The sequence below is a fragment of the Cervus elaphus genome, chromosome 9 (genome assembly GCF_910594005.1).
Source record: "Cervus elaphus chromosome 9, mCerEla1.1, whole genome shotgun sequence".
Taxonomy (NCBI): domain Eukaryota; kingdom Metazoa; phylum Chordata; class Mammalia; order Artiodactyla; family Cervidae; genus Cervus; species Cervus elaphus.
This window is the reverse complement of record NC_057823.1, coordinates 101,178,071-101,190,281: the sequence shown is the minus strand read 5'-3', so window position 1 is coordinate 101,190,281 and position 12,211 is coordinate 101,178,071. Positions and strand designations below refer to the sequence as shown.

Genomic DNA, 12,211 nt, shown 5'->3' with positions numbered 1-12,211 from the left:
ATTCGTCATTCTTCTAGTCTTATTCTCTCTCTGGAGAATCAACTGAATATTTCAGGTATTACCCTAAGTGATAGCGGATTTTCTCTCATCCGGGATTGTTGGGGAGGACAGTTGCTTTGGAGAGACACCCTGACCTGTGGCTGACCTTGTCCTCAGTTCAGTTCAGTCGCTCAGTCATGTCCGACTCTTTGCAACCCCATGAATCGCAGCACGCCAGACCTCCCTGTCCATCACCAACTGCCAGAATTTACCCAAACTCATGCCCATCGAGTCGGTGATGCCATCCAGCCATCTCATTCTCTGTCGTCCCCTTCTCCTTCTGCCCCCAATCCCTCCCAGCATCAGGGTCTTTTCCAACGAGTCAACTCTTCACATGAGGTGGCCAAAGTACTGGAGTTGCAGCTTCAGCATCAGTCCTTCCAATGAACACCCAGGACTGATCTCCTTTAGGATGGACTGGCTGGATCTCCTTGCAGTCCAAGGGACTCTCAAGAGTCTTCAACACCACAGTTCAAAAGCATCAATTTTTTGGTGCTCAGTTTTCTTCCCAGTCCAACTCTCACATCCATACATGACCACTGGAAAAATGATACAGCCTTGACTAGACGGACCTTAGTTGGCAAAGTAATGTCTCTGCTTTTTAATATGCTATCTAGGTTGGTCATAACTTTCCTTCCAAGGAGTAAGCATCTTTTAATTTCATGGTTGCAATCACCATCTGCAGTGATTTTTGGAGCCCCAAAAAATAAAGTCAGCCACTGTTTCCACTGTCTACCCATCTATTTCCCATGAGGTGATGGGACCAGATGCCATGATCTTAGTTTTCTGAATGTTAAGCTTTAAGCCAACTTTTTCACTCTCCTCTTTCACTTTCATCAAGAGGCTTTTTAGTTCCTCTTCACTTTCTGTCATAAGGGTGGTGTCATCTGCATATCTGAGGTGACTGTTATTTCTCCCAGCAATCTTGATTCCAGCTTGTGCTTCTTCCAGCCCAGCGTTTCTCTTGATGTACTCTGCATATAAGTTAAATAAGCAGGGTGGCAATATACAGCCTTGACGTACTCCTTTTCCTATTTGGAACCAGTCTGTTGTTCCATGTCCAATTCTAACTGTTGCTTCCTGACCTGCATACAGGTTTCTCAAGAGGCAGGTCAGGTGGTCTGGTATTCCCATCTCTTTCAGAATTTCCCACGGTTTATTGCGATCCACACAGTTGAAGGCTTTGGCGTAGTCAATAAAGCAGAAATAGATGTTTTTCTGGAACTCTCTTGCTTTTCCGATGATCCAGCGGATATTGGCAATTTGATCTCTGGTTCCTCGGCCTTTTCTAAAACCAGCTTGAACATCTGGAGGTGCACGGCTCACGTACTGCTGAGGCCCAGCTTGGACCTTGTCCTAGCAAGTAGTAAACGTTTTGGGTTGAACCCCTGAGCCTGCTTGTGTTTTGTAACTTGCCTACCTTGACTAAAGTAGCAGTCATCTGCAAAATAAGGAATGACAATATTAGAGCTTTTATTTTTTCCATCCAGTAAGAAAGAAATGAAGCTTGTACTAATATGTATAAAGTGATAATAGTCTCCTGAATCAGCAAAGCAGAAGATGGTGCGTCGCACATGGTACGGAACTGTATCTGGGAGGAAAGTGAGAATCTGCAACACGTGGAGTCCATAGTGGTCCCCTCACTCATTGTTTGCTTTAGTGACAGTAATCAAGTTTCTAGATATTGTCCAGTTGTCACCAAACTACCCTTCATAGAATGGGCTTCCCAGGCTCCGCGGTAAATGCAGGTTTGATCCTTGAGTCAGGAAGGTACCCTGGAGAAGGGAAATGGCAACCCACTCCAGTATTCTTGCCTGAGAAATCCACGGACAGGGGAGCCTGGCGGGGCCATGGTCCATGGAATTGCAGAAGCGTCGGACACGACTTAGCAAGTGACACAGCACACAAATGGTCAAGGAAAAGGCAAGATTTAAATTCTTTTGAAACCCTTCAATCAAGGGAAAAATAAAATACAGACTTTTAAAGTCACTGTTTTTTTTAATATATTTTTCAGATCAATGTAGAACTATGTGAATTGTTTGGCACAAAGCAAATTGTTATTTCTCATGCCTCCCAAACAATGAATCCAACTGCAAGTACATCTAGCACAATCAAAACATTTCTTTCCAAACACTGTGCTGACTACCCGAACGACTGGGATGATCACCTATCAGCTGTTTCATTTGCCTTCAATGTTACTCACTTGGTATGTATCTTTTTATAATTCAGTACTTTTGAGTTATTATCTCTTGGCTGCATGTTTTATTACAAATGGTTGTTTATTTTTCTTGATAGGAACCTACTAAAAATACACCATATTTTCAAATGTTTAATCGAAATCCTTACATGCCTGCATCTTCAGATATTCGTGAAGTGGATGGTGATAATACAAGTATGTTTGCCAAAATTCTAGATGAAATTAAAGAAGCTGATAAAATAACGGAGAATAAGACAACTTCAGTGGGCCAGGTGATTCTAACAGGAAGAAAACTATAAAAAGTCTATTAAATGATATAAAAATGTTTTTTCAGCATATACACATACACACATATGTATGATATACACTTAAACCCAGTTTTTTCCATTGAATTCTGCATGTCTTGATTAAACAGTGTGTTTATTAGCTGTGAAATTCTGAGAGACGTTAATAGGACCATGTGTTTTGGAATGAAGGTACAGCTGAATTTTCAAATCCCTGGTCTTGCTTCCCAGTTGTTTAACTTGGGCCTGTTACTTCATCTCATATTACTTTATTTTCTTTATGAAGTTAGGGTAATAATACTGATTTTGAAATACTGTTTTAAAAAATTAAATGGGATTCTTCCCTAGCTTTCAGTAGCATCTCAATAATGTTTTTATTATAATATTATCTGTATTTACTTTCAAGAAACTATAGCTCTTTCATCCTTCTTTTTTTTTTTTTTAATACTTGCAGGTGGAAAACAATTTTGATGAACTAAATAAAAGCAAAATCATTGTTAAAAAGAAACCAAAGCAATTAAATCCATTTCATCTAAAAGTGGGTCATGAAGTTTTACGGCAGAGGAAAAACTGGTGGAAGGATGGTCGTTTCCAGTCTGAATGGGTTGGTCCTTGTGTCATAGACTATATTACAGAAAATGGATGTGCTGTTCTGCGGGACAGCACTGGAGCTAGACTTAAAAGACCTATCAAAATGTCCCACCTGAAGCCCTATGTAAGAGAATTGCGTGAACAAGGTAAATATCTGTCCCTTCTCTACATTTTTACTTTCTTTGAATGAAAAGAGAAGTTAAATTACAAGAAATCTCTCCTCCTCCTCCCTGCCTTTCTTTTGGTTGGGTTTTATTTTCCCTTTTCGTTTTTATAAAATTCGTACAGTGTTGGAGCCCAAAGAGTGTTTTTTGTTAGCATATGGCTTCTGAAACTGTCAAGTTTGTAAGAGATTTTATTTTGATTTCTGGTGTACTTTCACACACTTTTTCCCACAGTTCATGTGCAAGATACTGGACATCTTTCATAGAGGGAAGAATTACATCTTCATTATTTTCACTTTCAGCATATTTTGTCACTTTTGGCATGACATGGTAGTAGCTAAGATAAATAATGCCAAATTCTGTTGTGAGATAAATGTATTAAGGGCTGTTTAAAAATACGATTCTCTGTTACTGTTGCACCTTAGTCACGGCCACGGTAGGTGAGGAGGAGGGGAGAGGGGGCACTGCTGAGAACGCCGTGAGACGCTGTTACGGGGGGCAGTAGCGCCCAGGCGATGCTCCTCGCTCCAGAACGTGAGTCTGGGTAGCTAAGGTATCCTCATCTTCTCTGATGCTTTCTTTTGTAGACTAGAGCTAATTGACATGGCTTTCAGTTTAAGTCCTACTTTACTGAAGCTTTTATTTTGTCCTATTGTATCTGCTCTCTAGAGTTTCTTTGAGGTAGATAACTGAGAGGGAATAAACTGGTATCTTAGCAAGTTACTTTTGTTTTTTCTGTAAAGAAAGATAAAGCATCAAAATTATTTGAATCTGAGTAACAAGAAAGATGCAATTTAGTGCCTTTTAAAACATTATAAGCAGCTCTGTTATTTAACAGCCTTAAGTAAATAATAATTACAAAAATAATGATAATAGATAACCCTCTTTCTTAGGATATGAAGCCCTTGAGGCTGCTCAGCTGTTTCTGATCTGGGTCACAGCTGTCATGTTGAAAGCCCCTAGTACCTTTCTTTCTCCTTAGGACAGAAGCAGCTGCTCTAGTAAACTTACCTTGGACCATTCCAACTCAGAAAGCTCCCAGTACCTTCATTCTCTATTAAAAGAAGCATTTTTATTCCTTGTGCCTTCTCAGTTCTAGGCTACCCTTTATGATTTCTTCCTTCTGCAAGTTAAATAGGAACAAAAGATTATAAGGTGCAGGTTGTCTTTTCTTCTGATTTTCCCCTCAATCTTTGGTGTTCAGGACTTGATTCCTTCTAATGTGTTAACCCTCCTAAATTAATGCAAAATCTTTTTTTAAAATGTTACTGCATCAGGATCTGTTTCACCGTTTTGTAACTTGCTCTTGCCAAAGAATTTCTTAAAGAGACCTGACATTCTGCTGCTACTGAATATTTCAGAATCCAGCTGAATAGAACAATTTCTAAACAGAAGCAAGACAATTTTTGCTTCATGCTTAAATTCTCTGCTGATTATTCTTACAGTAATACAAAGGAAATTGCAAAATTAGTACTAGTGTACATATAAGGAACCTGAGATTGATGGATAAAATTATTTTTTCTTTGTAATCAAGAGAAGTACTAATCTAGCTATCCTGGAGTCCAGTTCTTGTTTACTCTGGTCTGTTTTTATGTTTCTCTTATTTATAGAAATTCAAAACAAATGTGATTTCTGTCATCTTTTCCTCTAGTATCACATATTTCCTCAAAATCTTCACCTCAAAAGCTGATTTTAAAGTCTTTGAACTAAATTTAAAGCAAATATAATGTCTCTGAGTAGTCATCCCACACTTTTGACATAAATTTGAGCATAGTGTAGCCAAAAGGACTGTGAGTTTGTCTGCATTGTTGCTCTTACCAGCTTCAAGATACCATAGCTGCATTAAAGCTCACCATCCAGAACAGACAGGCTTCTGTTGCCAACTTCTCACCCATTCTTACCCAGAGGGAGCACATTCAGCACTAGGTTGACAGTGTTTCTCATTGCTGTTTTAAGCAGGGCTGTGTGTCTGTCTGTCTAGTTCAGTTCCAGGCACCTTTTCAAGACTATTTTAACAAGAAATTTTATGTCATACCATTGTGTCTCTTCATAATATTTTCCTTTGAGTGGAAAAATGTTATTGACTCCTCATTATTGTATGTGACATAGATTTTGAGTAATTTTGTTTTGATTGGAAATTATCATGATCACTATGTGTCTGCCTCCCCTAAAGGCCTTGGTCTGATTGCATCTCACAGTTTGTGAAATGGTTTTTATTCTTTTATAAGTTTCCCATTGCTGCCGTAACAATTAATGACAAATTTAGTGGCTTAAAACAACACAAGCTTACTGTCTCATGGTTCTATACTTAGAAATCCAGTGTAGGTCTCAATGGGCTACAGTAAGGCATAGCAGGGCTGTGTTCCTTTCTGGAGGCTCAAGAGGGGGTTTTTGTGCATTTTCCACCTTCCAGAGGCTGCTCACATCACGTGACTTGTGGTCCTCTTCCTGTCTTAAAAGCCAGCAGTGGGGTAGAGTTCTCACGTTACATCACTCCAGCCTCCTATTCTTCCTTCATCTTCTGCGTTTCAGGACACTTATGCCTGGGCCCATCCTGATAATCCAAGATACTCTCCCTACTTTAAGGTTAATTGGTCAGTTGGTTAGCAACCTTAATTCCATCACTACCCTAATCCTTCTTTACCATGTTAGGTAACATAATCACAAGGTTCATGAATTAGTACATAGCTACCATTGCTGCTGCTGCTGCTAAGTCGCATCAGTCGTGTCTGACTCTGTGCGACCCCACAGACGGCAGCCCACCAGGCACCCCCGTCCCTGGGATTCTCCAGGCAAGAACACTGGAGTGGGTTGCCATTTCCTTCTCCAATGCATGAAAGTGAAAAGTGAAAGTGAAGTAGCTCAGTCGTGTCCGACTCCTAGCGACCCAATGGAGTGCAGCCTACCAGGCTCCTCCGTCCGTGGGATTTTCCAGGCAAGAGTACTGGAGTGGGTTGCCATTGGCTTCTCTGATAGCTACCATTAGGGGTCCACTATTCTGCCTAACACAGTTATGGTCTGCACTCACAACAGAAAACAAAGCTTAGTCCCTATATTAAATAAAGCTTCACTTTATTATTACTACACAGTCATCTGTTGGTATCCACAGAGGGTCAGTTCCAGGACCCCTATTATGGATACCAAAATCCACGCATGCCCAGGTCCCTTATATGAAATGGCCCTGTTCTCCCCCACCTCCACATCCGTGGTGCAGCCCTTGGGGTATGAAGACCAATTGTAGTTTCTGCAAAGTGCCTTCCTTTGACCTCTTAGTTATGTCATCTCAAGAATCATTTAGTTCTCTGTTAGTATTGGTTTAGCCACTATAATAATTAAGTAGTATCAAATTACAGTTATTTATTTTATCCTGAGAAAAGTACTAGTAGGGCAACACATTGTACTAGTTTTAGGATATCAGACCATGTATAGGATTAGTCAAGACACTTCATTTCAGAATTAGAAAATTGTCCTGAAAGTTTATACTTTTTCTCTTTGAAAAAAATAAGTTAATCCAAATCACTGAGACTTTTCTGAGGCTTTGGTTTTTTTTTTTTTTTGAGGCTTTGGTTTTAATATGTGCTTTTTATTTTTCTTCTTAGTGAAATTTTAACATTCTTATCTCACTTTGTTTTTTACTCTAAGACTAAATAAGGAAAAGTATGTCAAGACTGCTGATAACATCTTCCTGACATGTCTTGAAAATACCTCTCCTTCTGAGAAACTAAAGACTTAATCAATCAGTCTGGTCAAAACTGAAATAATGCTTTCATCAAGCATTTATATTAGTAACTAAATCAATAGAATGAAAAAATAAAAATTAAGTAAATTCTATCATGTAATGTGACTGAGTAGACTAGTCCTTTAATACGGTTTTGTTTATTTCTGTTTATATTGGGGGCAAAAACTTATCTTGTTCTTTTCTTTATCCATAACTCAGGATTATTCTAAATTAGTACTGTCTAATAGCTATATAATGAAAAAACTATGTAATATATAATTTAAAATTTTCTAGTAATCATGTTAAAAAAAGTAGGTGAAAATAATTTTAGTAATATATTTTATAATAATCCAATATATCTAAAATAGTATTATTTCAGCATTCATGTTAAGGCCTCAAAACTCTCTTTCTGGTAAATCTTTGGTAATCTTTTCTGAAGTTAAAGAACATTTCTGTTGGCTTCACTAGATTTAGAACAAAGTAGGATGGAAACATATTTGACCTTTCCAAATGAATGGGAATTGTTTTTTCTGTACAAAGGCAACTTGAAATCTCCAGAGTAGTTTTCCATTGCATACAGAGTAACTTGTGTAGACTTTGCTGAGTATAATCCTGATTCGCTGCAGTTTTGTCCCACTCAGTTACTTTAAAGCTTACTTAAAAGAAAGTGTGTGTGTATACATTCAGATATATATATTGGTTACTTACATATGGACTCGTCTTTTACAAACAAGTGAGGTTGATCAAGTCCTTTTGTTTCAAAGTCTGTGTCACTAGGAGGTGCTTACCCTCAAGGTCTTTGAATTCATTTTCAGGAAATCAAAGGGATAACTTCTAAAAACTTTACATCTATCCATAGTTTCCCTGTTGATACATGTTTACTGAACATATTTTTCTATAGTAGACCTGCTTTATCTGTATGGAAAAACATTTTGAGACAGAAAACTTCCTTCATCAAAGATCTCTGCAAAGATCCAATTTAGAATACTTAAAATGCTTATAGTAACTGTTCTCACTAATACATTGTGGCATTGTACTCTGAACCTATGAAATTCTCCAGGACTTATTAGAAAAATTTCATCAGCAACATTTTTACCCTACTTAACCTTTCAAGTTATTTTAAATGACTACCTAGCTTTCTCTGTTATTAACAGACTAATAGCAAACTTTGATGTTGAACCTCTAGCAACACATTCTAAAGGTGTTTTGATTTCACCAATCATTTTTTCCTCTTTCTTGCTACTATTGAGCATAGCACATCTCATGGGTTGCATGATTTTTTTTTATCTTTCAGAATTGTTCTCTTGTTCAGCATTTCATTGCCTACTAACATAGAATTATTTTGTTGTCACCTTCAATTATCCATACTTTTATTTCCATCATAACTATGTGTATCTTAACAGCATTTTCAATGTAATTACTGCTTTTGCATTAATAAGAATTGGTGAGGTTAAACTTAGAAAACCTCTCAAAACTAAAATACCAGGTACACTTTCCCTAATGAAGAAGTAAATGGGCAAAACTAAATGTCCATACAAGCCCAAGTCTACTTACGCCACCTATTAGGAAAGAGCATAGCTTTGTTTGATTTTTTGATGTTTGTAAATTTAAAGTTCATAAATGTGTGGCTTACAGGGTTGGAATAGATTCAGTTAGCTTTTCACATATTCAGTTCAGTTCAGTTCAGTCACTCAGTCATGTCCAACTCTTTGCGACCCCATGGACTGCAGCATGCCAGGGCCTCCCTGTCCATCACCAACTCCCGGAGTTTACTCAAACTCATGTCCATTGAGGGGGTGATGCCATCTAACCATCTCATCCTCTGTCGTCCCCCTCTCCTCCCACCTTCAATCTTTCCCAGCATCAGGGTCTTTTCAAATGAGTCAGCTTTTCGCATCAGATGGCCAAAGTATTGGAGTTTCAGCTTCAACATCAGTCCTTCCAATATTAGTATGAGGATAAGTATGGTGGAATCATGTTCTGGGATATATTAGCACATTTATCTGCTCTGAGAAACTTTCATTGATCTCTAGTCTAAATGAGCTGTTGATGTTCCTTTTGCTGTTTCTTGAACTCAAAATTTGAGAGTTCTAAAAAAGGAGTACGTCAAGCCTGTGTATTGTCACCCTGCTTATTTAACTTATATGCAGAGTACATCATGAGAAACACTGGGCTGGAAGAAGCACAAACTGGAATCAAGATTGCCGGGAGAAATATCAGTCACCTCAGATATGCAGATGACACCACCCTTATGGCAGAGTGTGAAGAGGAACTAAAAAGCCTCTTGATGAAAGTGAAAGAGGAGAGTGAAAAAGTTGGCTTAAAGCTTAACATTCAGAAAACTAAGATCATGGCATCTGGTCCCATCACCTCATGGGATATAGATGGGGAGACAGTGGAAACAGTGTCAGACTTTATTTTTTGGGGCTCCAAAATCACTGCAGATGGTGACTGCAGCCATGAAATTAAAAGATGCTTACTCCTTGGAAGGAAAGTTATGACCAACCTAGATAGCATATTAAAAAGCAGAGACATTACTTTGCCAACAAAGGTCTGTCTAGTCAAGGCTATGGTTTTTCCAGTGGTCATGTATGGATGTGAGAGCTGGACTATAAAGAAAGCTGAGCGCTGAAGAATTGATGCTTTTGAACTGTGGTGTTGGAGAAGACTCTTGAGGGTCCCTTGGACTGCTAGGAGAGCCAACCAGTCCATCCTAAAGGAGATCAGTCCTGGGTGTTCATTGGAAGGACTGATGCTGAAGCTGAAACTCCAGTACTTTGGCCACCTCATGCAAAGAGCTGACTCATTGGAAAAGACCCTGATGCTGGGAGGGATTGAGGGCAGAAGGAGAAGGGGACGACAGAGGATGAGATGGCTGGATGGCATCACCCACTCGATGGACATGGGTTTGAGTAAACTCCGGGAGTTGGTGATGGACAGGGAGGTCTGGCGTGCTGCGATTCATGGAGTCGCAAAGAGTTGGACATGACTGAGCGACTGAACTGAACTGAACTGAACTAAGCTATTAAAATCTTTTAAGAGATTCTGTTACTGTTTTGGGAGACAATCCAGAAAGAGAAGACAGGGGTCCAGGAAGCTAATCAGTAGTAGTGGAATAGTTCTTTGTTGTAATGAATTAGAATACTATGTAGGGAGGAATTCTTTTATCTACATTAACCTTTGTTTATAAAGATTCCGCTGCTTTGCTGTTTAACCCTCATTCTAAGCACTTTTTTCCCCTGATAGTGAAGATAAATTTGCTGAAAATAGAATAAAATACTGACAAGGAAAATTCCTTGTCAGTATTTTAGTATGGATTTAGGTACACCTTGAAAGTTCATGAGCATTTTAATATTAAGTTAGACTTAAGGAAGCTAATTAATCTAATCCGTTGTAGCCTGCCTACTTGCGCATACCTCTTATATACACCTGATTCTAGGAACTTTATCTTCACTGTAGTTTATCACTTCACAGTGTGACAAGTTGATGTTATTGTCCTAATATGAATTCTATAAAGGTTAAAGAATTATCTAAAGTTGTAAATATAAGGATTTAACAATTCCATTTGTTAAAACATCTTTCAGGACCCCATAAATGCATCCAGAAATGCTTTGAGATATATATTAAGGATATCATCAACATCAAAAATATAGTTTATAACTTTTGTTTTTAACCTATACCATGATTCTCAGCCCTTTCCACCCCCTCACTTACACCTACCAAAGACAGATGAAGAAAATACTCTGTAATGGCCTATAGCAAAAAGAACCCCCCAAAAGTTGGATATATGGTATACGTATATAACAGATTCTCTTTGCTATACACCTGAAACTAACACAACATTGTAAATCAATAGTACCACAATAAAAAAAAAAATTTAACTTGTAAAAAAAAATCCCTTTATATTATTCCTATTTTTATTATTTTTTTTCCTTTATATTATTCCTATTTTTTTTTAAAAAGTCTGACTCTCTTAATTCTTTGATCTCTCCTGAATTCTGTATGCATGAACTGTCAAATTCATATATCATTTTATTCATTCTTCAACATGTATTTATTTAGGAGATAAGAGAACCCACCAGAAATTAATCTTGATAGTTAATTTGTATTACTTAGGATTTTATTCCTTATTTTACATTATTTCATTTTAAAGTGGTTTAATTATGGTTCTGAAAGGCAAACTTGTGTTCCTTCTTTCAGATGGTCTCCATCCCTTACACGGTGCAGTAGTGGCGGATCATGACTACGTTGGAATGCCTGAGCTTCCAGTTGGAGCGTACCAAGCAAGTATTCTGGTGGAAGATGCCGCCATTGGAGTAGTCGACAGCGAGTTACTGACGTCAAGCAAGGATCGTGAGCTATTAGAATACAGAAATGCCAAAATCTCTCCACTGATGGAAGATCATAATGCTCTTGAAAAGCAGACTTTTAGTCTTTTGGACTCTTCAAACCAAGTCCTTGAGTACTTAACTTAGTAAACACAAAAATTCATTTAAAGTGCTGTTTAGAGAATATATCACCTTGAATCTTATCTTTGCCATTCAAAAAGATTACATAGAAAAAGTATCTTGACAAACTCTTAATGACTAAATCCTGAAGGTTTATTTTGTAATTATTTAATTTATCTGAAGTTCTTCATTTGAATGTCAGTGCATATATATATATATATATGTGTGTATATATATATATATATGTATATATATATTTAGGCAAAGGAAGCATGTAATATATGGATATCATTGTTTCTTCTACAAAAACAACAGGCAAAGCATGCTTGCTTCTTGGGAAGTAAACTAAATTCCAACTCAAAACTTTGGTATTGTTACCATGTTTTCAGTTTCCATTTTTTTAAAAATATTCCCCCCTTTTAAAAACTGTTTGAACTACCTAGAACTGCATTAATAAATATTTATTGAATGTGTTAAATGGAACCTATTCCTATGTCACTGAAACATCTAAAAATACTGTAGTTACTTAATGGGCTCCTACAGGGTATTGGTAAGTTCACCTTGTTAGACAGGCTAAGGATTAGGATCTGAAACTATATATTGGCTTAAAAACATGTGTGCATTTCCATAGTATATATTAAAGTCAAAAGCATCCATTAATAAATTTTTTTCTGCAGTCTTAAAAAAGTAAATTATAAAATTATGTTCTGAGAGAATAGCATTGAAACAAGTATACTATCAAGGGTGAGACAGACCACCAGCCCAGGCTG

At 37.6% G+C, this 12,211-nt stretch overlaps 1 protein-coding gene across 3 annotated transcripts in view; it reads left to right on the top strand.

Annotated features, from left to right (window-relative positions):
* The window catches only part of GIN1 (gypsy retrotransposon integrase 1), a 30,177-nt gene extending 18,621 nt beyond the window's left edge, over window positions 1-11,556 (top strand). For all 3 annotated transcript variants that reach the window (XM_043913732.1, XM_043913734.1, XM_043913733.1), the window contains 4 exons: window positions 2,054-2,245; window positions 2,335-2,508; window positions 2,975-3,257; window positions 11,194-11,556. In XM_043913732.1, the coding sequence (XP_043769667.1) occupies window positions 2,054-2,245; window positions 2,335-2,508; window positions 2,975-3,257; window positions 11,194-11,468 (924 nt within the window). In that variant the 3' untranslated portion in view covers window positions 11,469-11,556. The remainder of the gene's footprint in view (window positions 1-2,053; window positions 2,246-2,334; window positions 2,509-2,974; window positions 3,258-11,193) is intronic.
* The last annotated feature ends 655 nt before the right edge of the window (window positions 11,557-12,211 follow it).